This window comes from Pituophis catenifer, unplaced genomic scaffold (assembly GCF_029215685.1).
Source record: "Pituophis catenifer annectens isolate HBS135680 unplaced genomic scaffold, rPitCat1.0.hap2 SCAF_1, whole genome shotgun sequence".
NCBI lineage: Eukaryota > Metazoa > Chordata > Lepidosauria > Squamata > Colubridae > Pituophis > Pituophis catenifer.
In genome coordinates this window covers 253,383,554-253,411,174 of record NW_027256881.1, presented here as the reverse complement: position 1 = coordinate 253,411,174, position 27,621 = coordinate 253,383,554, and the positions used below count along the sequence as shown (strand labels likewise).

The 27,621-nt window shown below is 39.6% G+C and overlaps 2 protein-coding genes across 3 annotated transcripts; one reads left to right on the top strand and one right to left on the bottom strand.

The window, feature by feature from the left end:
• Positions 1-3,201: 3,201 nt before the first annotated feature.
• On the top strand, positions 3,202-13,184 carry CUNH11orf16 (chromosome unknown C11orf16 homolog). Its single transcript, XM_070957469.1, has 4 exons — positions 3,202-3,368; positions 4,002-4,159; positions 8,304-8,516; positions 12,499-13,184. The coding sequence occupies exons 1-4, from the start codon at positions 3,202-3,204 to the stop codon at positions 13,182-13,184; spliced, it is 1,224 nt and encodes a 407-aa protein (XP_070813570.1).
• Positions 13,185-16,720: 3,536 nt separating this feature from the next.
• On the bottom strand, positions 16,721-24,145 carry AKIP1 (A-kinase interacting protein 1). 2 transcript variants are annotated; one of them, XM_070957467.1, is made up of 6 exons: positions 23,970-24,145; positions 21,082-21,231; positions 19,519-19,596; positions 18,194-18,307; positions 17,713-17,844; positions 16,721-16,898 (listed from the first exon to the last, which is right to left on the bottom strand). In XM_070957467.1, the coding sequence occupies exons 2-6, from the start codon at positions 21,214-21,216 to the stop codon at positions 16,752-16,754; spliced, it is 606 nt and encodes a 201-aa protein (XP_070813568.1). In that variant the 5' UTR covers positions 21,217-21,231; positions 23,970-24,145; the 3' UTR covers positions 16,721-16,751. The 2 variants fall into 2 exon arrangements, with proteins under 2 accessions (XP_070813568.1, XP_070813569.1); XM_070957468.1 differs by lacking the exon at positions 23,970-24,145 and adding an exon at positions 23,465-23,547.
• Positions 24,146-27,621: the final 3,476 nt, after the last annotated feature.

Here is a 27,621-nt window from a genome sequence, read left to right as displayed (position 1 = left end):
TTCTAAGCATTTGACAGCTTGCAAGCCAATGAGAAGACTGGGTATCAGGCGCTTGTGAGATACAGGTAGTCCTCGACTTACAATCAAAATTGAGCCCAAAATTTATGTTGCTAAGTGAGACATTTGTTTTTCTCCATTTTACAACCTTTCTTGCCAGAGTTGTTAAGTGAATCACTGTAGTGGTTAAATTAGTAACATGGTTGTTAAATGAGTCTGCCTTCCCCATTGACTTTGCTTGTTGTTAAGGAATTTGCAGAGTAATCCTTGAATAGCAAGGGTGTACACATGAAAGCGATTGAGAGTAGGTACGAATAAACACAGTCAACACACTGAGTTGTGTTTACTTTCAGGAAATAGTAAGGCACAGTCCAATAAACAGTCCTGGTCATACACATATAAAGCAGGAGATAGCAAAACGACAGTCCAGGGATAATCCAATAACAAAGTCTTCTTACCAGTCGTCGTAGTCATTCACAATAAACAGTTCTTCTGGATTTGCAAACAGTAGCATACAGAGATATCAGAGAGCAAGAACAGCAAAGAGAAACAAACCATGTTTCTAGCTCCCTCTTAAGAAGATTGGCTACAGAGCTAACCAATCAGGACACAATATGATGCAATACAGCAGTCTTAAAGCTATATTGATGGTTTATATATTGCCAACCCAACAAGGTAGGTAATACTCATTTCCTAACACTTGTCATAAGGTGACAAAAAGCGATCACATGACCTGCAGGACAGTGCAACTGTCATAAATATGGGTCAGCTGCCTAGCATCTGAATTTTTATCACGTGATTCTGGAGATACTGCAATGGTCAGAAGTGAAAAATGGTCAGAAATCATTTTTTTTCGGTTCCATTGTAACTTCTAACAGTCACTAAAAATGAACTGTTGTAAGTCAAGGACTATCTTTACTTGCACCATTGTAATAGTCTGACTGAAGAGAACTCACATGTTTGCACTCCACTGTGTCCTTTCGAGTTCAGTGGCATTTTCTTCTAAGCGAACAGGTGTAACTTGCAGCCTTACTTGTACTAAGAAAAGAATTTCATATATTTCATGAATACATAACATTTACCTGTAAAGCCCCTCTCCTCCCCCCATCATTTTGGAGCTATTTCCAGACATTAGACATATTGCTCAATTATGCAAAATACTCGACCTGCCAACATTTCAGGATCAGAAATAGGGAGATGATTAGCCCATTTGTGACTCACCATGATCAACATCTCTTTGTTAGTCTCCCAGCATACTCTGTCTGTCAAACCCCAAAGAAATGACCTTTGGGGCTTGATCCAAATAAAACTTCCAAATTGTTTATGTGCATTTCATCATATTAAAGCAGAGAGGAAAAAAGACACTCCTCAAAGAAGTAAATCCACCAGTTGGGATTTGCAGAGCAGTTGTATCTCTCTCTCTCTCTCTCTCTCCCTCTCTCTCTTCCTCCCTCCATCCCTCCCTCTCTTTAAAAAAAAGGAATAAACTCAGACACCAGGTTTTCCCAGGCTCTCCCCCTCTTTTCCCTTCTGACCAGTATAGAACCTACTACAGAAGTGCTTTGTTTATAAAGAAAGTTTGGTTACGTTGCTATTTGCAGAGCACAATCCTATCATACCATTTCAGAGGTGAGTCCAACTGATTTCAAAGAAAGGAGGATTATCATTTTAGTAAGCATAAACAAATAAACAAAACCAGATTGTCCTAAGGGCAACTGGAGTAGCTTCTTAAGAAACAAGAAAAACATTATTTCACTTCTCTCCTGACCAGTAGTTATTATATAGTATTATTATAGTAGTCCTACAGGAGAAGGGCGGTATAGAAATTCAATAAATAAATAAATAAATAAATAAATAGACAAATAAATAAATAAATAAATAAATAAATAAATTATATAGAAACCAACAAGAAACCAAGAAAACATTCATAATTTTGCCTTATGTCATATGCACCAGAGCTCTAAAATATGATGGTAGCACATTCTTCAATCACTTAGCTATACTCAGCAAATCCTAAGACCCTGGATGCAAAAGGAATAGCCAGCCCAAAGCCCGCTTAGGTAGCAATGATTAAGGTTGGTTTCTCAAACTTTGCAGTACAGGGGTGGGTTCTACTTACCTTTACTACCGGTTTGCAATGGGGATGTGCGCGCGAGCAGAAGCTTCCTGATGATGTCAGGGTCAGTGGGCAGAGCCTCCCACTGGTTTTACTACTAGTTCTATAGAACCGGTTCGAACCGGGGGCAACCCACCACTGTTGCAATACCACAGCCCTCTAAATAAATGGATGAGTGCAAGTCCTCTTAGTAAATAATACATAAAGAAAACTGCTGTGGTTAGTTGTTGATATTCATAGAGACCCATAAATTTATCTCCAAACTTGCCCTGGACTTTGCCTTCTACTGCACCTGAGCAAGCCTGATCATTTTAAAAAACTTTTGTGGCCTTCCGATTGCAATACAGTACTTAGGAGTCATGGCCTATAGTTTGAGAATCCCAGAACTAATGTTCCTAATATATTATTACGGGTAAAATGTCTATGGAGATTCTCAATCATCCAGGCCATAGTTGTCCCAAAGGTGCTTTTTCCAAAAGGCAACTGGACTTTCTTGGGGTCTTTTTTTTCCCTTTGAAAACGTTTTGCTTCGCATCCATGAAGCTTCTACAGTTCTAGCTCTACTTGAACTTCAGGAGCTTCTTGGATGAAAAACAGAATATTTTCAAAGGAAAAAACCAAGAAAGTCCAGTTGCCTTTTGGAAAAAGCACTTCTGGGATTATTCTGGGTAATTTTTATCCTTAATTGGCTGCAAAAAGATTGTGCTTCCAGCAACAGGAGAAAAAGAAGGAAGACATTCAATGAGCCTATTCAAAAGACAGTCTGGGGAATCTAGCAAAAAGAACAGACTGATCTGGTATGAAGCAATTCAAAATTAAGTCCATTGATTTGAACTGTTTCACTCTCAGGGTTCTTCTATGACATTTGCAGCAGTCTACAGAACTTGGTTAACCGTTGGTTAAGTATGGATTAGTTTGCAATTGCACCAAATATTTCCTCATATTTCTGAACAATACAAGAGGTTCATCTCTAGATCAGTTAATTGTGGACAAGAGCCTGATTTAAATATATTTTCAAGCAAAGGATGCACATCTCTCCATTTGTATAATAGGCTATGCTCTTTTTTATTGTAGAGAGCCCTGAAAGAATGAGCGAATGTACCTTGTCCTCTTGGCCATACCACAGACGCTGCTGTACAGTGCCCAGGCAAACTGAATCTTTACACAGAAATGTCATAGTTAATCCCAGTTCCATCTGCAGCGGCTGCTTATTAGTGCATCCTTCATATGGCATTAGCCCACTTCTCACAACAAGGTAATAAATAAACAAATAATATTTATTTCTTTAAAATGAGAAGAGATTAAGACATTAAACTCTGTCTTTCTTTATCCCAGAATTCCACAAGTATAGTATTATACATTCTTGCTTGATTATTTTTTTTACCCAAGCAGGTGGGGGCAGTGGTGGGATTCAAATAATTTAACAACCAGTTCTCTGATCTAATGACCAGCTGAGTAGGTGTGGTCATGATGGACATGGCCAGGGGCTGTGACAGGTAGCACTCAGCCTCCTGCATTGAGCTAGCAATTTAACAACCGGTTCGGCCGAAGTGGTGCGAACCAGTTGAATCCCACCACTGGGTGGGGGCAATGCTTAGCAGAATTTGCTAAAGTGTGACATTTTCCTCCTGGGACCAGGAGTGTCCACAGGGTATGATTAAAGGAAATCAAGATGGCAGCCATGATAGTCCTATGGAACCAGGCATAAAAATAGACAGAACATTTATCGTACCGGTGTGGCCATCAATTTGATATTCTTTTAACCACACCTGCAGACAAACTGGGATTTAAACATGTGTAGCTTAAGAATACGGATAACATTTACTGTTATGTGTGATTAGTTTTTGCTGTGGGGTTCTCGGCTAAAATTCTTCCATTTTATTCCAAGGTGTTCATGTCGCAACTACTGTCCCTTTCTTCTTGAGGCAAAATGTAGGGCAGGACAGAATTTGGAGTGGTCACTGGATGTTGGTAGTCCGGTTCTGGCAAAAAAAGAAAGCAACTGTTATTATTACCGAGGAACAATCATAAAAGATTTAGAGGCAAGTTGCAAAATTATTTTCTACATGGTTAGAAAGATGATTAAATGTACACCAAGTAATATAAAGAAACTACAAAAATTCAACTGAATGTACTTACTCACAATAACCATTTTGGTCAGTTTAGTGCAACAAGGGATCAGTTCATAGGCAGGGGTGAAATGCTACCAGTTCTGGCGAACTAATATTTCCGACGATCAGCTGGGTGATGATCAGCTGTGATGCATGATTTATATTAGCTAGAATAGTTGGATTTCCTGCTTTCTAGCTAATCTAAATCACGTGGCACAGCGGATTCCCCCCCCCTTGCTGTTCTACTTACCTTTAGAGGCTTGGAAGGCTTCAAAATGTTCCTTTTTTAGTGCTGTACGGGCACCTCAGGCACGCATATGTGCGAAGTGTGCACTCGGTAGCAGACTCACAGAACCGGTAGCAGACTTCAGAGGATTTCACCCCTGATTCATAGGGTTATACAAATCCACTTAATTCATACTGAATCAATCCAAGGACAGAGATAACAGGACAAAGGAATCACACCAGGAGAAATATAATATAAAAATGTAAATAGTTGTGGATAATAAGCTACTCAGAGTTGCCTGACAGTGAGATGAGTGGCATATACATTTAATAAGTAAATAAGTAAGTAAAATAAAATACATTTAATGTGATCTCATTGTGGAATGAATGCCTTTGCTACCCCTATAGTAAATGATAACATTGCTTCTCTTGTAAATGAAGAATAAACTAGAAAATGATGAATACTGTTGAAATCAATTGAAGAAAGTTTAAATTACAATAACTAGTTTATTCTAGTTATGCTAGAATAACATAACTAGTTTATTCTAATTATGCTACAAAGATAAGGGCAATAAACATCATTTGTATTCATTTTCCAGATATCACAATTCCTCTCTTCTATTCACCACCCTCCAACTCCCACCCTAATCTGTCTCATGTTATTTTAGGGCAGGGGCAGTCAAGATTTAGAGCCTGTTAATCATGACATCCAGCCCCTCTTCCTTCTCTAATAAATCCTAGGGAATGCCTTCTAGCCAGTTATAACAGTGTAACTCTAACCACATCATTAGAAGACTTCATGACAGTTGCCTGGTAATTTTTCCAACATTGACCTTTCTAGGTTTCATTTATTTGCTTAGTCCCACCTTGCACTACCTTAGGAACATAAATTTATGCCAAGAATAAGCAAGCCAGTACACGCCAGATATTTTCAATATCAACATCCAACAGTCCCAGCAGCAGTGGGGGAATGGAAAAAGACACCAGAAATTATCCAATTATTACAGAACACCAATTTCTTTCTCCATGGCTTATACTGAGAACTAACTTTGTAGTATAATCCCACTCCAACTCTCCTCAACCCCTAACCTAGATACACTTATAGGAACTATTGTGGCACGATGGTTAGAATGCTGTATTGCAGGCTAACTCTGTCAACTGCCAGCAGTTCGATCCTGACTGGCTCAAGGTTGACTCAGCTTTCCATCCTTCCGAGGTCAGTAAAATGAGGACCCAGATTGTTGGAGACAATATGCTGACTCTGTAAATGGCTTAGAAAGAGCTGTAAAGTGCTATTAAGCGGTATATAAATCTAAGTGCTATTGCTATTGCTACACTCAACTCCTTTATTCCCAGCTAAACAGAAACATGCCAACTAGGAATACAGTAGCAGGAGCAGCAACCTGAAGGGCACATGACTGAGGGAGATGGTTGTAACTAGAGGTATAAGATTACCTTATTAGACCTTTTCATCAGGCTAAAACCGGTTCTTTTATTTCTTCAGTAGCACCAGAGTTCTAGGAAGGTTTGTGCTATTTTGAAGATCTCTGCAACTAGTGATATTTGATAAATAACATTATTGCTGGAAAGGTGGCAGGCGTGTTGATCTATAAACTTGACAGTAGAAAAGAAAGCCTGCCTTCAATTCATTAGTTGTTAGCACCTGAAACAAAGATGGTATGTTCCTTCTGAAAAGCAAGACGCAGGTTTGTTTGCTCACCACAGTCACTCAACATCCGATAACCCTGAAGAACGAGCTATTCAGAAGGCAGCGACTCTGGAGTGAATCCAGCTTTTGTGTGACCAACTCAACGCTCAAGTCTCATTCTACATACAAAGACAGAGTGCAGTTAGGAAAACAAACATTCTAATTTTTAAACAGCCCCAGAGCAGGCAGAAAAAACTCAAGGGGATGATGGAGTGAGAGGAAGAAAATCTTTTGATTTTATAACAAGTTAGCTCGGTTTGCTTTTACTGCAGAATCAGCTATTTAAACAGTATGGATGTGTTGAGTTACCTTTCCTAATATAACCCAAATTTGGAAGGGTTGTGCTGAATAGCATTCAGTTCAATAGCAAAGATTTTCAGGTATTGTGATTTCTGATGATATTGAACTTACCAAATCTTCCTATAGATCAAAGAACAATGAACTTTGGGGCCAAATTCTGGAAATTCTTACCTCAGAGGGAACCTCAGATGGCCACCTGGAGTAGGATAGACTATAACCGTGATGGCGAACCTATGGCACGGGTGCCACAGGTGGCACATGGAGCCATATCTGTGGGCACGCGAGTGTTGCCATAGCTCAGCTCCAGCGCACATGCATGCGCCAGCCAGCTGATTTTTGGTCCTTCTGGTCCCACCGGAAGTTGGAAAATGGGCTGTTTCCAGCCTCCAGAAGGCCTCCAGGGGGTGGGGAAGGCCGTTTTTGCCCTCCCCAGGCTCCTAGAAAGCATCTGGAGCCTGAGGAGGGTGAAAAACGGGCCTACCGAGCCCATCGTGCCATTGCGTGCTAAAAGCAGGGGGACTTGGGGGGGTCACACATGCATGCGCGGGGGCAGGGTACATTGAATTATGGGTGTGGGCATGTACATGGGCGACCTCCCCGCGCTCCTCCCACTTTTGGCACGCAACGGCAAAAAGGTTAGCCACCACTGGACTATAACAAACACATTTGGCATTATTTCTTTTGGCTAAGACTGATTCACAGAGGGAGGATAATCATTGCAAAATAGTTTTTCTTATTTATTTATTTTTTAAATCAGTTTGTAGTTAAAGTATGATTGATTGGTAATAGATTCTCCATTTAACATTTTCAGCTTAAAATATATTATTTCTTGTGTTATGCCCAAAATGTCAGCCCTTCCAGATAGGAAACACAGCCAGTTAATATAATTCAACTTTATTGTAAGGCAAATTAACAAAATCATGCAAGTCTGAAAATACAAATCTCCTGCAGTCACTTTTAACAGCTTGATCAATTGTGGTTGGTCTTTCCTAAGTTTCTTTCTCTGACCATTAAGTTACTAGGGGTTCCTCCCTCTCTTGTCTGATCTTTGTCCCTCAATGTCATTCCCTCAAATCATTACACAAAATGGTACTTAGACCTGAATAAATGATTTAATACTAACGTGGCAGGAACAAACTCGTTTGTTCATGTTGTATTCCTTTAGCTATGTCATCTTTTAACTATATTCAAAATGTATCTTGTATCTACTTTTTGTATTCATTTTTTGAAATCAGTTGAAAAGAATACCTCTGCTTTTTCTTCCAAATAACCCAGGCAAGTAAAAGTGGTTGTAAAATATGGAAGAAAGCTGCATGACAAAGGAAACTATGAATGAGTTTCACATATGAAATAAAATTTAATGGTTACTAAAAGGAGCCTTATATCAACTTTGCGTAATATATATAGGAGTCTGAGTGGCGCAGCAGACCAAAGCTACTGTTAAAAGGTAGTATTTAGCTTCCAGCTGCCTGCAATTACTGTGAGTTCAATTCTCACCAGGCTCAAGGTTGACTCAGCCTTCCATCCTTTCTAAGATAGGTAAAATGAGGACCCAGTTTGTGGGGGCAATAAGCTGACTTTGTATAAAATATACAAAAGTATGAAGGCTATTGCTTAACGCATTGTAAGCCGCCCTGAGTCTCCGGAGAAGGGCGGCATATAAATAAATAAAAAAAAGGTCAAACACTCAAAGAGAAATTCAACTAACAATTGAGTTGGGGGGTTATTTTCTCCCTTGAATGGGTTTACTTTTTCAAAAAAAAAGTGTTCTAAATTATCAATAGGAACACTTTCCAATTATTTGTGATATTTTTAAAAACATATTTTTTTTCTTTCTGATAGGAAGGTGAGCAAAGATCATTTCTGGTACAATTTGCAATGGGGCAAGACGCACCTTATTCACAAAAAACAGCCAGCAGTGATATCCTTGAATGTGTGAATGGAATGAGACATTCTATCCTACCTGGTGATAAAGTGATGGCCCCCTGGGAACCAGAGCAGAAGAGGTACGGGCCAGGAACTGTCCTCCAGGGCATGGAAACCAGAGAACCTCTGCGAGGTAAAATTGAAATAACTTTGCCATATACTTGGGGAGTAGCTTTATGAGAGGCATGGTGGTCTAGAGGTGGAACTCACAATCAGGAGGCTGTAGATTTGATCCTAGGTATGGCAGATATTTCACTCTCTGGGTGCAAGGAGAAAACCTATTCTGTGAATAGGTTTTAGGAAGGGCATCTGACCAATAAATGCTCAGCTCCATTCAGTCACCCCAACTCCACCCTGATGCAAGGGATTATGGTGTCATTAAAAGAAAAAAAAATACTTGGGATTAGCTTTAGGCTGTGTTTGCCAAGGGAAATAAAAATAGGCTGGTGCTTCTCTTTTAAAAAAAAGAAAATCTTTAGTAGGATATTGCATTGAGATAGAAAGTTTAAAAACCTGATCTAACTGCATATAGATCTAGCCAAAGAATGAAAGGCCATATAGTTAGCTAGACCACATGGAACCTGGAACAGTACCTATTAAAGAAAGGAGAAAATATTTATGGGCGGAAGAGAGCAGGAACTGGAACTGGGTTAGCCATGAGCGTATCTGTCTAACTGAAGAGGACATGTCAAAGAACAGAATCACTACACTAACTTTTAACTATTGCATCTCCTGGAATGAAGACAGTCCAATGAAATTATATATCTCCAAATTGATCTTCCAATCCCCTTCTCATAGGTGTGTGCATCTGTTCATGACTACTATCATTTCACATATCTCTTATGGTTAGTGCTTTAGCATCTGGCATTTTTTCAGTGTCCTGCTGTGAGGAGGGTTTGGGTGTTCTCCTTCTTGGCTTGAAGAGAAAGTCTTTTCAGTGACATCTCTTTGGACCTTCTGAAAACCTTACCTCTGACTCAACATCTATATTCCTTCTGACTCAGGTACCCTTTTCCTGTCATAGATTACAGTTTCCTCTTGTTGAGGCTGCTGCACTGTCTCTTTCCTGCTGGGAAGTCTAAATTGATTTCTGACATCCTAATAACGCTTGGTTTTTGTCTTTTGTTAAGCTACATCACACTAGGTAATTTACCTGTTTCTGTGGCAGAAGCAATTCTTCTACACATATTTACAACGTATAGCTTACAAAAGTCACTGTGGAGGTTGCCTTGTGGATGTTTTTTTTTTATGGATAATAAATAAGAGGCTCTAATTGCATTTGCTTTATTGAAGTCAATACATTTGAATTCAGAGTAGCAAGAGTAAACATTGACATGTTGCTAAATTGTCCTTCATCAACTTTGAAATATAGTTAGCATTTATGGTCAAATCTGTCATATCACAGATTTTACAGTTTGTTTGAAAATATTCCTTTGCAATATATTTGCCTGTCATTGTATGATCCTTCTTTGATGTTCCCTTTTGAACATAAAGAATATTACCTCCTTATGTTGTCTCTGTTTTTATATTCATAATATTATTTTCCAGACTGGGAACATGCTAAGCTTTTGGCATGCAAATCTCAACAGTCCCTGTTTTGTAGCTTATACAAGTTAAATAAATTATTCCTTCACAATCCTGAATGTGTTCCATCTTTGGCAAGTTAAGTTGCAACTTTACAATATTTATCTATGCCTGACAAACAACGAAGACTTTACAAAAAAATATGAAGAGTCCCATTGTATAGATCTTGTTTTAATTTTGAATTGATCCTGCAAATTATTTCCCTTGCAGGATTTGTTTACTTTTGATTTGCAGAATTCATTCTTGATACATCTCTTCTTCATGATTTCCTCTTGTTTTGTGACTGTATATTTCCTCGTGACTCAGTGCTGTAATATTTGTTTTTATGAATGTTTTGCTGCTGAGAATTCCTTATCTTTCTCTGGGCATTTCCTTCTGAGATTGCTCCTGCAATTGCCTCCCTCTTTTTCCTAGGAGCCTGGAGGTCCGATTTTGAAATCTTTCCTTTCCTCAATTTGCTTTCTGAGATCCTGAAAATATTTGGACAAGACTCAGCCTTGGATTTTCTTTAATCTGGAGAAAAAAATACTGCATGTTCCTCAGGAAGATAATAGACCAGAAAGCCACTTATAGGCAATTGTACCTCTCCTTATTTAAGATGTTCTGGTTGTAAGAAAATATGCTGATAAATTGCCTACATCTTTAAGTCTTTATTACAAATTTGTAATATTTGAAATTTGAGAATTTTGGTTTTTTGTTGAAATAGGTTCCTCAGTTTTTCCCATATTTCTATGCAATGTCTTTATCTTCCATACAAATAAGCAGATTAGTGCAGCTGGGGATCCATGTCCAACAGCTTTCTTGTTTGCAGTATCCCATGTTCCCTGTTCCTTTCCAACTTCATCAGGTGCTGGATCTAAGACCCTGGACCAGCTATGGTGCATTTATCAGTGTTTCATTACTGTCTACTGTGTATCACAGCCAGCTATCTTGTTTTAAGTTATCTGCTTCTCTTGATGACCTGTCAGCAACACACATTCCCTTATACACACCAATCCTTTACCTACCACCAAACTCTTGCACTTTTATATTTTCTTTTGAGTTGGGTGCACATGGGAACAGCGTTGTATACTGGTAGTAGGTAGACTGTGCAGTATATGGGAGCAGCTTTCTGTAGCCAAAGGCAGGTGCAGAGAGAAGTAAAAATAATAGAACTACACATATTGTTTAGCATTTTAAATAGTTCTGAATCTCGGCTCGAGAAGGAGCTAGAAAGAGCTTTTTGATTGTGACAAGGGCTAGCCATTTATGATTCTATCTAGGCATCATTTACTGAAAATGGGAAAATGGGCTCCTTGCAAATTGGAAAAATAATGATATGTCTGAACAAAAGGCAAAAAAATGAACTGATCCAAATATGTTCAACTGTATAACACCCTTTGAAAGTTTTAATTTTTCTTGGTATGTTTTGTTAAGTCTGCATTTGGTGGAAAGTTGTGTTGTAGTATCCTTTCTCACAAATGAGATGGAATAGTCAAGTATGAAAAGAAAAAAAAACTTGGTATAGTAGCAAAGTCAATTGTTAAGAACACATGCTTGGCATTTTTAAACAATAAAAATATATATTCTTTTCAACAGAAAAAGAAGACGAGCAAATTACAGTCAACTTTTGGAATGGCAGGAAAGCCAAAGTTCCATTAGGCCTCACTTTGTGGATTTCTCCAGTACATGCTCTTCACAAAATACCACCTAGAGAGAATATGGAGGCAGCTCTTTGCAGCCATGCGAGTGGGCATAAAGTGTAATTAAAGGTGGTGACTAAGCCAAAAAGCTCTGTTATTGAGCATATGTGTTCTCATCTCTCTCCCCCTACACTACATATTGCATTTTAACTGAGGTTTGAGGCTCACTGTGTCTACTAAAATTGAAATAGCTGCCCATTTGGGATTGCAGTATTTGCAGAAATCAGATTTTGTAACCTACACAATTAATGGCCTTAATAGGGCTTTTTGACTTAGCATATTCCTCAAGTGCAATTTAAGTGAAGTAGGTTCAGACTGAAATTTTTCTTTTTGATTTCTCAGTTTTCTTCCCGTTTGAAAAAATGCATATGTTCTTCTATTTTTTATTTCTTGGCATACTTTATAATATTTTGAGATGGGTTTTAGATTTTGTGAAGTGATGGAGAATGCTGGAGTTTGGGGTATTTTTCATCACTCTGCCATCCCCAAGGCAGCCTATCCTTCTTGATGTGAAAAACCCATGAAAGACTTCATTGATGCCTTACCATGGGATGTGAAGCCCATGAGGCTGCAGAGGGAGAAGTTATTGTTCTGTGAAAATAAGATACACATCCTTTAGCTACCTTGTGGCTACATCTGATGTCAGCACCCACCATTCATCTTGCTAAATGAGGATTTTATTTTTTCCTCTGCTTAAAAAAATAAAGCCTGCCCAAATCCTTTCTCACAAATGAGATGAAATAGTCAAGTATGAAAAAAACAAACAAACTTGGTATAGCAACAAAGTCAATTGTTAAGAATACATGCTTGGCATTTTTAAACAAACATTCTGTATATTCTTTTCAACAGAAAAAGAAGACGAGCAAATTACAGTCAGCTTTTGGAACGGCAAGAAAGCCAAAGTTCCATTAGGCCTCGCTTTGTGGATTTCTCCAGCACGGTGGGAGAGAATTGTAGAGAGGATCCATATGCCCTACACAAGCAAGAAGCAATGTGAGGGGCAGCCTCACAGGCCTGGCTACTTCAATTGTTCACACAGAATTATTCCAACTTGTGCTTTGGGTGATTTCCAAAGGTGCTGGTGCACACGTTGCTGTTTTATCCATCCTTGCTGTAGTGATTTTCATCACACATGCTTATTGCCTAGACACAGGCAATGTGTCTCCTGTTGCTTCCGCTGCTACTCTGAATACAGTGGCTGGCGGACACAGCCCTCTTTAGCTGAATTAACCTCTGGAGATTTTAAAAAAGAATTCTCTAGTAAGCCTACAACACCATTCTTAGCAATAGAAGCCTCTCCCGAAGCAGAACATGCTGCTGTGTCACCCAGCTGTTCCTCATCCTCTTCAGAGTCTCAATGTGAAAGGGAAAAAAGTAAGACCGAGAGTACAATGGTAGATCGTGCAGTGAACACAGATTCTAGTCTTTTTGAAAACCCCACCCTACAGGAAACCAGAAGACCAGAGTGGAAGTACTGGAAGAGAAGCCAACCCACTTTTGTTTATAAAAGCCAAGGTACACAAGATCTCCCTTGATTGATCTCCAGTAGATATCTAGAATCTGTTGGTTTCACATACAGGGTGAAAATCAGGCCACACAATGGATTATTCAAATATTTCAACCCAAATATACTATGGCTTATATGTTGTTTATATCTATCTATTGTGACTTAGCCTTGATTTCTTAGCATTATATGTAAAACCCAGTCACTGTCTCATGTGAGTGTATATTAACTAATGATGGTTCACTCTGCAAGTTGCCCCAGATTTAGTATATTAAACTTGTCCTTTGCCTTTATACATATACCATAAGGGAGGAGGGGGAGAGAAAGACATTGTTTGCATCTACAGATGTTATTTGATGAAACTTACTGTGGATCATGCTGGCTGAGGATGCTTGGAAGTGCCATAAAGTAACATCTCAAAGATAGTAGATTCTCCAGACTTGGCCTGCAAACCAGAGACTTTTATGAATATTACAGTGTTAATGGAAGTGAAGTACTCCATTATAGACACTTTCATATCTGATTTCATATTTGAGAAAGGGCAAATAACCACTTCTACTAGCTTGGTTAGTTTTCAGGAACAATGTATTTGGATGATAAGGAGTTATCAACCACGTATAACATCTAGTTTATGAGTCTACTTCAACAGGAAAAAGACAAAGAATGTTTTATGATGATGGAGGGCACTTCTACATGGCAGCTGTAAAGTGGTGACATTTTGTGCAGGAGTTGGCAAAAATCATGCCACCCTAAGAAGAATTGCACTTTCAACTCCTACTCAATAGAGAGAATAGGAGTTTCATCTGAGCCATAAGTGGAGGGAAGAGAGAATTGGGATGGGGACTATTGCCTCTGATGCTACCACTGTTACTAGAAGAAGATCCATGGGGCTCCTGCTGCCAGTTCTCCAATCCCATAGAGTCTTTCTCCCCTGCTTCTCTTGCCCACTGCATATTTCTCCTGCCAATCATGGTTAACAAGAGAAGTGGAGGACAGGCAGCAAAATGATTTTCTTTGCATTAGTTCTCCTGGCATCAAAAAGAGCCACATGACCCATTTCCCTTCTCACCGAGGAAGGGAGAAGCTGAAAACAGCTCTTCAGGTAGCATCCCAGTAATAAACTTGTAGAAAGCTTTACTGTGAGAGGACTGGCTATAGAAACCCATGCTAAAGCCATTCCCCAGTGAATTTGGTCCCCACAGTTCTCCCATTATACAGTTGTCCTCTCCCACATCTTAGCTTCTTCCACAGTGGATGAAGAATGGGAAGGAAGGCACCTGTACTATTTGGGGGCGGGGGGAGAGCTTAAAGTTACTGCTGAAAAACCACTTTCATCCCACTTCCCTTGCTCTCTGAGAGAAACCAGAATTAAGATGACCTTTTTTGCCTCTCTTGATTCGAAAAGAGAAGTAGGAAAGCCTGAAATCTGCTGCTAAAAATGGGTGACCCTGAAAAATCAAGTGGCGGAGGTTGTGCAGTCTCAATTGGCCAATAGAAGCAAGGCCACCCTCAGCCCAATTTACCTTGGTAGGATGCACTTGAGAAAGACCAGATAGCATGACTTGTTCTGGGAAAAGCTAAAAATGGCCCCTTAAAAGGCAAGTGCAGACAGTCTTTTGATGGGTCAGAGGTGAGTTGAACACAATGTCACCCATGCATATCCTTTAAATCTTTACGCTGAAGGTTTGACAACTCTCAGTTCACAATTGGAAGATAGCATTCCAGCCATGGCATATTTTTCTTTGCATAAGCCGCTTCTGATCCTTTGGCTAAGTTTGGAAGAAGTTCCATAGAACCCTCTTCAGTTGACAAGTCAAAGTTCATTTTCATTGCATTAGGAAAAGGATCTCAAAGCCAAACCATAGGTAAGGGTTTCCAACAGAGCAATCTCTAAGATGGCTGCTGCGATAATAGAGAGGTCAGTTTTCACCTTGCCTGTAAACATGCAAAATACACAAAGTTAACAAATGCCAATAATTTTTCTACTGAAATCCAGAGGTATATTAAAGGTCAGTACTAGATGGTTATATATTATCATGCTGTCAGTCAGTTCATGCGCCTACATATTTTGGAATGCATTCAGTATTATGTGATAAAAGAATTCTTTGGTATAGGCAGTTCTGCCAAAATCGTTTCTAAGAGCGTAATATTAAACCAGATTTTCATTTTCCATTATTTCACTGAAAATAGTCATTGAAGTCAGCTAACAATAATTTTTCATTTTCCATGACTTCACTGAAAATAGTCATTGAATTAAACAAACAAGCAAAAGCCAAGTATTTATGCGCTGTGGTGGCGCTGTGGTTAGAATGCAGTAGTGCAGGCTAATTCTGCTGACTGCTGTTAGCAGTTTGGCGGTCAGTAAAATGAGGATCCAGATTGTTTGTGACAATATGCTGACTCTGTAAACTGCTTAGAGAGGGCTGTAAAGCACTGTGAAGCGGTATATACCTAAGTACTATTGCTATTGCTATTTCTAAGATAATGCCACCAAGGGAACAATGTTACTGATAGTCTAATTTTATTTTATGTTAATAACCAATCAAGCTAAACCAGATTAATGGGGGTGGATAACTACCTTTTCTAGGCATTAAAGTACTTACAACAGAACTAGTAATATGGCTGAGTTCACACATTATGCTAAGTGACAAATCACATTATGATTTGCAGGGCTCATCTATTGAGTCCTCCTCATGGATCACAGATACTCTGCTTGTGGATTTCTGACATTTTGTAGAGTCAAGTTTTTTTCCCCAACCTTTCAGTCTATAATTGTTATAATATCATCTATAGGAGCCAACATTGTCAGTAGCAGCTGCAGAAAAGAAAGAGCTGACAACAAAGCCATTTCATCCAGAGATGGATTTCCACCAATTCTGTACAACCACAGTGCTATATTTGAAACCATTGAACAGTCTCATCAAAGGCATCTTTCGATGAAGAAAATCTTGAGCCATGGAATTACTAGCTCATCGTGGGGAGGTTAATTATGTATAGAATTGCTACTCCCCCCTTTCAGGAATTCAAGATGGCACTAAACAGTAGCACTGTTTATAAGATTCACTTAGCTATTTCATAAGTTCTTCTTGTCATACTACTGAAACCCTGAACAACAGCAGGGTAAAGTAATTTTGAAGTAACTGTTTTTTTAAGTTTGAGACTAGTCATGCCATAAAAAAATAAAAGGGAATCAAATCGATATGCTCTTAGCCAAAAGGCTTTGTACTAAACATTAGATGCTGATGAGTGTAATGGATTTAGTCATTTATCTTTAGCCAGAATGTACTGTTTGTTCTATCTACAGAGAAGCAAAATAAAATTGCTTTTCCCTACTCTACTTCAACAGTGCCAGAATTTTAGGTGAACAAAACACAGAGCAGAATCAAGTGTTTGTAAGAAAGCAATATCATTCTCATAATTTATTAGGTACAAAGAATCACATAGCACAAAAGTAAAAATACATTCATGATTCAAATTGCAGCAAATGTTAATCAAGTTCAAGCTATAACAGTTAAAAAATAAAGTAGAGAAGAATACTCAACAAAAGGGTAAATATATTAGGTATGAAAAGATGACACTTCAGACATTGAAATTGATTTTAATTGTCATTATTAGGAGATAAATGAAAAACCAGATTTACACTTTCTCCTGGCTGAACATTTACTAGGTGTGCTTCTTTGATTGTGTCATCATATGAAGTTGTGTTGATTATGTATGAGCCAGGTGACACTTCAATGAGGATCTCCTGCAATGAACAAAAAAACCCCCCTTCAATTTTAAAACACAAAAACAAACTTCTGCATCAGGAGGATATTGCTCTTAATGAACAAATGAATAAAGTTTAGTAGCATTGTGTGAAAAAGAATTTACTCTATTGATCAATCCACCTGAGCTGAAATATATTAGTTAAAATCTACTGAAGAAAGATAGTAACTGTTCATCAGAGATTAAGGCAATTGTCCTGGCAAGCACATTGTTGAGTTTTCAGTCCCAAATCTATTATGTTATATTCCAATCCATTGTGTCACTGGGGTACCCATAAATATTACATGTTTATTTCAAGAAATCTTTCAAACTGTATATAGCATGATATTCAATACCTTGCAAGTAGGCTTTTTCTGAAGCAATACAAGATTTCCGTCCTCTCTTCTCTTGATTTTGAAAGTTTGTCTCAGTGTGTGTGTATTTGTTTGTGTAAATGAAAATTATTGTATCTGCAATTTTGTGGACAGATATAAACTGGTAATGAACTATACAGAAAATGCAAAATGCATTAGCTTTAACAATCCAGCTCTCAGTGATTCTAGTCATTGAGATGAATGGGTGTTCCATCAGTGGAGGTTTTTAAGAAAAGATTGGACAATCATTTGTCCAGGATGGTGTAAGGACTTCTGCCTTGGACAGGAAGTTGATCTTCAAGATCCCTTCTAGCCTATGATTTTATGACTCTAGTCTGCATGCCTAATTGCAAAGATCATTAGAAAATACGATTTAGCAATATCCAGATGACCATAGATTCTCCATCCCCATCATGAAATTTAATGCAACTTGATACTTGCTTCTGATACAGATGGCTGAGCTGGAATTAAAGCAGTTGGTTCAGTTAAAACAGTTGCTTTGGTTTTGTGACGTTCAGGCTTTCCCACTCCTGGAACATTTTGCTTTTCCACTATTGGAGCATTTTTCTTTTCCTAGAGAGAACACATTATAGCTTTCAAATCTGGAAGTGACTAAGTTCAGACTATATATCAGCCATCATCTTACCCAAATCATAAATAACACCTTTCAGGAGTAAATGCCAGAAGGTATCAAGGACACCCATCAAGAACTTTGCAAAAACAATGTGCTCAGCAATATCTCTCTGACCTCCCTCATAATTTCTAAGGAAAGAAAAATGTGGCATCATATGATGGAAGGCCCAATGACCCATTCACCCAATTCTAGTTTTTAAAATCCTGGCTAAAGAGAATACATGGAAAGTTCCATTGCCCTTGAATAAACAATTCTGCCTTTGAGGAAAGCAACATTCAGGACAATTACCTCATCTTCAAATGCTCTTAGCAAGTTTTGAGATGCTTCTCTGCTGTGGTAGCGGAAAATATGTTCAATTTCATTCTCGTCAAACTGAAACGGTGGTACTGAACAGTAGTAATTCTAGAGGAAAGTTGTTGATGAAAAAGGGATTAGTAAACCCACTTTGTGTACATGAAACAATTTAAAGTATGTGTGGGGTTCAAAGCAACCCTCCATATTCACCCCTCTATTTAAATCCAAGTTGTTATTTTAATGTTCAAAGCCAGACTTGTCGTATTGAGACCTGATGAGCAACAGTCTCCTTGGCTCTGCTTCCACTTTCTGCCTTCAGAAGAGCAAATGAAAAAGAAGCTTATTTATTTATTTACCTAACTTATATGCCATTCATCTCACCAAAGTGACTCTAAACCAGAATTCATTTTTGTAATAGGACACTTGCATCCTACTCTACACAGCCAGATTCTTTTTCTTGAAATGAGAACAATGATCCATTATCTCTGGATGTCTGTGAAATATTGTATCCTATCTATCTATCTATCTATCTATCTATCTATCTATCTATCTATCATCATCTGTCAGTACTGAATACACATATATGCAATTCAAAATGCTGGAATGATGGAACAGGTAGGAAATGCAACTAAACAACTACATCAAAGCCTTAAAAATGCTTAAAGAGGGGCCTGAAACTGTATGGGCAGCATCTGCTGAACTTTTCTGAAGACAAGGTGAACAGAATACCAAAACTAAACAAAGAATTCCAGGCTCTTGTATCTCGCATGAAATAATATATAATACAAAATAAAACATATTTATATCCTGTAGTTTCTTCCAAGCAATGAATTTTCTAATACAGCTAGCAGAAATGCACACAAATGAAACAGAAGTTTGTCCTCAAGAAAAGAGGGATCGTGTTATTTTATTTCACAAGTGATAGTTTAACATAATACATCCTGATTTCTTCAGAAATTAAAGTAATTGCAACTGTTACTTGGTTGGGATTGTAGTTGCTCATGTCAGATTCTCAAAGGGTTGAGTCAAGATCACCAGTCTTTTCAGCATACAGTAAATCAGAGATTTGCTCTGAAGGGTTGAAGAATATTTGGGACAAGATGGAAGATGCCACAGAGACTAGAGGTGAAATAATTAAAAACAACTTTTGCCTTCCCTTTTTCAAGGGCCTCTCTTGGGTCTCAGCCTTTTCTGTGAATGGTAACAGACTAAGCTTTCACTAAGAAAAGGCCAAGCCTAAATTTAGCCCACAGAAAACCCCTCACAGAAGAGCCCCTTTATGTCAGAATTGCATTTTGCCTCTTTATAGAACTGGTTACCTCGCACACTGCAGAGATACAGGCCAGGTGTTCAGCAACTGCAGCAAAAGCATCTTCAAGAGAAATATCAGCCTCTCCCTGTTGTCAAAAACAAAATGTTACTATAAAATGTACATGCAGAGACACATGGTGTAAAGAAAAAATAACGTATTATGATACAGAAACAGCCTTCCAAAATACGAGGCCCAACTACATATGGCTTGATACTCTGGCACATCATTAATATACAGTCTCCTTTAAAATGCTACTCAGTGTTGCTTCTTGTTGCTTTGTCAGGTTTATATACAGCTATTGATATGCTAAGCATATACTGTATTTTTGGGAGCATAAGACGCACCTTTTCCCCCCCAAAAAAGGGGGTGAAAATCTGGGTGCATCTTATACTTCGAATGTAGCCCCGCCCAGCTTTTCAAACGGAGGTTTCAGAGGTTGAAAAAAGCATCAGAAATGAAGCTTCAGAAAAGAAGCCCCCAAACAAAGCTTCAGAAAAGAAGCCCCCAAACAGAGCTTCAGAGGCTTTTTTTCTGAAGCTCTGTTTCGGAGGCTTTCAGAGTCAGAAAAAAATGTTTTTTCTGAAACAGACTTTCAGAAGTTTTTCCTCCCCAAAAACTGTCTTATACTCCGGTGCGTCTTATACTCCGAAAAATACAGTAGAAGGTTTCTGCCTCATCTATACCCTGTCCTTAGCTATATGGCCAAGATGATGTGATTATTTATTTAGAAGAGAGACTGTGTGGAAAGTAGCAGGTAGCAGAAAAGACAGAGGGTCCATGAGAAAGTCTCCTGTATGGATGAATCTCTGAGATATTTAGAGTAGCAACAACATTTAGAAAGAAAATAGCCCAAATTCTTTTGCAATGAATCTAACGGTAGTCTTGAATGGTGGAGCTATTGATAATCTTGCTGGGTAATTAATGAGAACATCTGGAAGTCAGGATTAGTCTGTAGTTTTATGCATCAGTTCCAAATCTGGCTGAAGTCAATTCTTATGGTGTCCCACACAAACCTAGTTAGAAATGAAAAGGTATCCTAGGCAGCTATCGTGTACCCCTAGCTCTTGAGGCAAATGAAAACATTCACACAAAAATGTTTTAAGTTGGAAATAGTATTCATTTCTATTCGTTGAAATGTTTTAGCTGCTTCTCATGACACTTTTAAAACCAAAACAAACTACTAACATTGCTCGCTATGAGACATAGCATTTTCTCTTTTTATATAAGAAAAGATCCAATGTGGTCTAGTGGTTAAAGCACCAGACTAGAAACCAGGAGACTGTGAGTTCTAGTCCTGCTTTAGGTACAAAACCAGCTGAGCGACGTTAAGTCAGTCACTCTCTCTGAGCCCAACCCATTTTAGAGGATTGCTGTTGTGGGGGAAATAGGAGGAGGGTGGAGTATTAGAGAGGTTTGCTGCTTTGAGTTGTTTATAAAAATAATAAAGTTGGGATATCAATCAATCAATCAAACAAACACACAAACATACATAGACCTTGTCTGCAGGGCAAAGAACTGGAATCCAGGTACAGGCTCTAAGGCTCATTGATTAAAACCAACCAAACCTTACCCAAAAGGTCCTGTTTTGGTGATGAGAAGGCAGGCACCAGTACAATTTCCGTTTTTTTGCTCGCTCCAGAACTTGCCGAGAAAGTGTTGCTGTACGCTGCATGCGATGCTTCTCATTTAGTGTCCGGAATGCCATTCCTTGAATTCAAGTCTTAAAAAACCAGAAAAGTTGCTCAGTCAGTAACAGAGTTGGAATGGTCCTTGGAGGTCATCTAGTCCAACCCCCTGCTCACGCAGGAGACCTGTACTAGGGATTCGAACCGCCGAACTGCCAAACTTTCTGACCAACAAGCTCAGTGTCTTAGCCACTGAGCCACCTAGACTGGTCAAGAACAGCAGTGCTGGAGAAAAGATTAGGAGACAAGGGAGAACTGTATTATCTAGCTAGCCAACTCTCTGACTCCTTCTCTCCTTTTACCAGTTTTCCACCATAAATGTTATTATTCTACCTCACTTGCAAGGATATCTTTCCCAATCCTTCATTTCCCATCTTCAAACTCTTTCCTCAAGCCAATTTTCTCTCAATACAAGTACTTTTCTTTAACAAAAGATTACAAAGTTATCAAGAAGAAAAAGTCATTTGGCATACTTCAGACACACAAAATTCATTATGATTCTCAAAAATGTTGGCACAAAAATGACCAGGTTTGGGACTTGCTGAGGCCTGCTGGTTTATAGAACTTTTCTTCACCATTCCCGTTTGCTCACCTTCTTTTCCTGCATATAAAGGGAGAGCCATGCTGACAAGAAAGAAAAGTTGTATTTGCCACTTGGCCTCTCCCCACTCCTAAGCAAATCAGCCAAAGTGACAAGGAGGAGAGCTACTGACAATAGCCAGTTCAAGGCTACTGTATATTTTTGCTACTTGATGTAAACCAGCTGTGATTCAAAAACACAGCCCCGTGGACTCCATTTTCAATTAACCAGTTTAATATTATTTCTGATCTCTAAACTGAGCCCTAATTAATTAGGTGTAATTCTCTATCAAGACAAGATCAGAACACCAAGCTGTTTCTATCATCTTTGTCCTTGATAATGTAAATATAATAGAGTTTGTATTTTATCACTACATGTATGATACAATACTGCCAGCCAACAACAGTGGTTGATAAACTTTGATTTATACTTTAGTACTGCATAAGTCAATCATTATTTATTCAGTAAACCATGGATGAAATAAGCTATGGCTTAGTTGGTACATCTGAATCAGGCCTAAAAAAAAGGAAAGAATTAGCTCTTAATCAAACTTGAAATATATTCCAGATTGAAATAGTCGCTTTAGGTTTTGACCCTAAGTACATTTTGCTTGGAAGCACCCCCATTAAAATCAGGAAAATACTTTTCTCAGATACATACCATGTTACACTTTTTTTCCACATTATATCTTCCAGAGGAGATGCCTTTGTTACCAGTTTTGCCTTTTGGGATACTATGTGTTACCAATGCATTACACTGATAGAATTGAAAAAAAGTCAGAGTGCATCTCAGTTGTGAGTACAGCTGAATTTATCAAAAGAATACACTGAAATGGTCTCTTTTGTGGCCTCAATAGGCAGCCAAAGCCTTGCACCAGTTATTTTGAAAAGTGAATAGTCCTACAAATGTAGGGCAGGGTAGGAGCTCCTATGTTTAGACAGTTCAGTTCAGTGCAGACTTCATAATGCAACTGTTGGAACTATACAAGAATTCCTGCTATCTGGAATGAGTTCCCCCCGGAGATACGGAGGATCCCGGATTTATGCATCTTTCGCTGTGCCCTCAAGACCTATTTATTTCAACAGGCTGGCCTGGCCTAACTTCCCTTTTTAATTGTAACTTTTAAAATTAGTTTCAAAACATTAGGGGTGTTTTAAATTGTTTTGGGCCAAATTATTTAATGGGTTTTTATATTGTTTTTTAAATTTTGTAGTTTGTGTGTTTTATCCTTCTGGCTGTTCACCGCCCTGAGTCCTTCGGGAGTAGGGCGGTATATAAATCTAATGAAATGAAATGAAAATGAAGAATGCCATTTTTAATGCTGATTACCCAGAAAAAGAATACAGCTATTTCCTGCCATTATAAACAATTGTCAATATGTAAACCTACCCTCAATATCAACCTCTCCAGGAAACCCAACATACAAAATGTTACAATGTAGGATTACAAAATACAATTATGGGGAGCAACCAAATTTATTGGCAAACTTCTAAACGAGGCATTGCTTTCTTCATTGTACTGGGTCCAGATAGGCAATTTCCGACCCCCAAAGGTAATTACTGTTGGCTAGTTGTAATATAACCAAAGAAAGACGCTAAATGGGGCGAAGGTCGAATAGACTCTTCTATTAAACGACCTTCGTTCAAAAAGCACACACGCGCCATCTGCTGGCAGCCTCAGGAACTTACCGTCGATAACGCCGCTAGACAGAAGCTGTGAAGTATACAGCAAAGCCGAAGGAACGGAAATGAAGGAACAGGGCGCTTATCTCCTCCGCAAAAGCCACTTTCCCCAAGGAAATGCTTGCTTGTCCTTCCAAACGACAAACGATTGAATAAGAACTACACGACGTCACCAAGGACGGCTACAAGAAACGGCTAGTTTCCTCAAAAATTCTAACCAGAGCCAATGGCTACTTGTAGCCCCGGCCCGGGCGAGGAGGGAGGGGCGTTGGTTTCGCGGAACAGCCATTCGTGGCGTCACGGTCCGCCTTCTTCCTTTCGGAAGCTGCTTGGCGGTGAAACAATAGGAAATAGCAGCTGCTTTAAGATCTCGGGGATCAGTTCTACTTTCTTTGAATTCAGGGCATTGGCCCGCCCGCGTGATCGATACGGCAATAGAAGGCGAGATCCCCGAGTGCTACTATTTATGCCGTAAGGGTTTCGGGCTGGAAGATGCAGAGACGGGACTTACCTGTTGGATACCGTAGTAGTAGATACTTAGGAAGCCACGTGTTTAGGATTGAGGTCTTGAATTGGTTCGGCGGAATGATGGTCCGGCCGGAATAACGGAATGCACTTTGCAATTCTCTATAGTACGATACCCTCGCGTTTACAGTGCTATTCCGTGCATATTTAGGCGGAGGTGATGTGTCCTTCCTCGCTCGTTCACTTCGTAGTGAGCACGTGTTCCTGCCGCTTCCTTGCCATCCTCCAAAAAGGCAGGGAGGGGGCGGAGAAACGTCCCTCCGGCAAACAAACAGAAAAAGCCTTATATAGTTCATTTGAAGAAGCCCAAAGTAAAGTAGGGACAATACTTACAAGCCTTTCCTATCATCAGTTCCTGAGGTGTGTGAGTGTCAAAAATTAGTTACTACACATCTGGACGTGCTTTCTAAAGAGTAAATGCCCCGGAGGGAATTCGTTTAAATATTGGACTGTTAGGCTCAACACTAGGCACTTCAACGCAAGTATATTGTAAAATGGGTGCTTAACAGAATTGCTGTCTGCCCCCTTTAATAATTATTAAATGGTAAGTTTAATACGTGAGGGAGCCGAGCTGCAAAACCCGTTGGACCACTAGGTGGCAGAAAGATACAAAAAATCTTTCTGCCATCTGTTGGTGGTCTGGAGTTTTTGAACTCCGGGTACTCTACTCTAAAGTGGCTCTAAAACGTCATCTGCAAATGGTGACATTTAGCACCGTAGGGTAATTTGGTGGATTTAGCAACATGGGAGCTCAGTTCTCGTAATTTCTGTTAAATCATCCTTTCTACTAAGGCTGGCTGCACCAATATGTTAAGTCATCATCTACAAACCACAATTGTTGGGTCCACACAATTTGTCCTGCCAGAAACAAAACACATTTGAGCTTAACCTGAATAATTTATATTATCTTATATTATTTGCTTAACCTCTCCATATTTTTAAAAAAAGTTGGCTTTGGGATGAGAGCTAATTTAAACCATTTCCCCGTGGACTCTGGCTCAGTTCACATTCTTGGCTTTTAGCTTAGTGTGTTCTAGCCAGTTGTTGTTTATTTAGTAAACTAAGAGGCATGAGAGCCAGTGTGGTGTAAGAGTTAAGATGTTGGATTGGCAGTGGAGAGTTTTGGTCCACTCATTGTTACATAGAAGCTCCTTGGGTGACTTTGGGCAAGTCACTCTCTGTCTCTGCCTAGTCTACCTCACAGTGTGGTGTTGGGGGAACAATGGGAGGGGCAGTGGTGAAATCCAATTCTTTTTACTACCGGTTCTGTGGGTGTGGCTTGGTGGGTGTGGCAGGGGAAGGATACTGCAAAATTTCCATTCCCACCCCACTCCAGGGGAAGGATACTGCAAAATCCCCATTCCCTCCTCACTCCTGGAGGAAGGATATTGCAAAATCTCCATTCCCACCCCACTCTGGGGCCAGCCAGAGGTGGTATTTGCCGGTTCTCCAAACTACTCAAAATTTCCGCTGTCAGAACCTGCTGGATTTCACCCCTGGGAGTGGGGCGTGTTAATGTATTACCCTGGAACAAAAAATTGGGATACAAATCTAAACAAGCCAAAACTTAGGTCAGGCATGTTAAACCGTGGCAACTTTAAGAACTGTCGACTTCAACTCCCAAAATTCCCCAACCAACCATGCTTGCTGAGGAATTCTGGGAGTTGAAGCCCACAGGTCTTACAGTTGCCAAAGTTGGACACCCTTGATTTAGATGATGTTTCAAGCAAAGCATATTCTCACTTTCAGTATCTGTTTGGTTTTTGTGTTGGGATTTTCTTTCTTTGTGGTTTCCCTCAGCCAAAAAGCGAAAAACATTTATCTATTTACATCTGGGTAGAGAGGAAAGAAATAGATGAAAATAATTAAGCAATATTTTTGGCAAACAGAAAATTGGCCAGGATCACTCAGGAATAGGTTAGGTTTAGTTTTATTAAATTTGTATACCGCCCTTCTCCTGAAGGACTCAGGGCGGTGAACAGCCAAAATTAAAATACATGCAGTATAAAAATTAAAATAAATTAAAACAGAATTAGATCAGTTTGGCTTCCCCAAATTTTAAAACCCTTTACCCATAAAATAGCCCATTAAAATTTTAAGCCAACCCGGCTTGCTGAAATAAGGAGGTCTTCAACGCTCGGCGGAAAGTACGGAAGTCCGGGATCAGTCGTATTCCTGGGGGTAGCTCATTCCAGAGGGCGGGTGCCATCACAGAGAAGGCTCTCCCCCTGGGGGTCATCAGTCGACGTTGCTTGACCGACGGCACCCTGAGGAGACCCTCTCTGTGGGAGTGGATTGGCCGGTGGGAGGTTATCGGTGGCAGAAGGTGGTCTTGTAAATACCTGGGCCCTAAGCCATGGAGCGCTTTAAAGATGAGAACCAATACCTTGAAGTGCACCCGGAAGACCACCGGGAGCCAGTGCAGCTGGCTCCCAGTGACAATATGACATTGTCATCCCTATTCTGAAAAGGTGGTCGTCTTTTCCTTATTGAATCTAGATCTTTTAGAATTTATTTATCTATTTACATCCCACCTTTATTATTTTTATAAATAACTCAAAGCGGTGAACATATCCAACACACATTCCTCCTCCTATTTTCCCCATAGCAATGGCCCTGTGAGGTGGGTTGCTGAATTTGCTGTCCTGATTTATCCATGCCAGGGTAAAGAAGTCCAGGCTTTTTGGCTACTTCCTCCCCCCCTCCACTTCTGTAGAAACAGATGTCAGGTGTAGATTTCCCTGTGGGTTTTAGGACCTAAGAATTGAACCGTACTTGAAAGGCTGAAACCTGAAAGGCTGTGTCACCATGAAGCATTTAAGAGAACAGAAGATTCATTTGTTAGCTGTTCTGTTGTTTATACTGTAAGGATTTTAAAGATTTGTTTAGATACAACCAGGGTTGAACCCAGTTAATCTCTTTGCTTAATCCCAAATTGACCTCCCCTCACCTGAGACAAAGTCTCCCTATAAGCCCATCTAAACCAAAGAGTAGAAGCCTCCTCACCAGCTCACAGCGTAGCTCAAGGGCAGCCCTAACAAGGGAGCTGCAACTTAGAGAAACCCCAACCTCCTATCTTCTTATCAGTTGATAACTTCAACATTCCATCTCCTTAACAACTATATTCCTCAGCTTTGCTGTCCTCCTGGAAGATCCATTATGTCTAACAATAGAACTCACTTCAGGTACAGGGACAAAGACCTGCCCACTTCCCCAAACTGGCCAGCAAACCAGATCCCTAGGATTTCCCATCTTGTAGCTCTTGACCTTCAATAATGACCTTTGCTTTCCCCTTATTTTGAGTTCTGTCTTGTAAAACAAGCGCCCAAGGATCCCTGCAATAAACATGGTTCTTTTCAGTGTTGTACTCCTTCTTCAAACTAAATCCATGACAAAACTGAGCTCCAGAAAGAAGACAGAAACTGAGTTTACTCTTGGTTCATAGCAGTGCTGAAATCCAATTTCTTTTACTACCGGTTCGGTGGGCATGTCTTGGTGGGTGGGGTGTGTCTTGATGGGGTCTTGGTGCGCGTGGCAGGGGAAGGATACTGCAAATTCTCCATTCCCTCCCCACTCCATGGGAAGGATACTGCAAAATCTCCATTTCCACCCCACTCCAGGGGAAGGATACTTCAAAA

Bases quoted from the DNA above. Each gene is read 5' to 3' on its own strand.
- CUNH11orf16 (XM_070957469.1), top strand. From the start codon at position 3,202: ATGAGCGAATGTACCTTGTCCTCTTGGCCATACCACAGACGCTGCTGT. The intron at 3,369-4,001 runs GTAATAAATAAA...TTTTATTCCAAG, and splicing joins AGCCCACTTCTCACAACAAG to GTGTTCATGTCGCAACTACT. The intron at 8,517-12,498 runs GTAAAATTGAAA...TCTTTTCAACAG, and splicing joins AACCAGAGAACCTCTGCGAG to AAAAAGAAGACGAGCAAATT.
- AKIP1 (XM_070957467.1), bottom strand. From the start codon at position 21,216: ATGGCATTCCGGACACTAAATGAGAAGCATCGCATGCAGCGTACAGCA. The intron at 18,308-19,518 runs GTAACCAGTTCT...ACTTTCCTCTAG, and splicing joins GTATCTCTGCAGTGTGCGAG to AATTACTACTGTTCAGTACC. The intron at 17,845-18,193 runs GTAATTGTCCTG...TGTTCTCTCTAG, and splicing joins TAAGAGCATTTGAAGATGAG to GAAAAGAAAAATGCTCCAAT.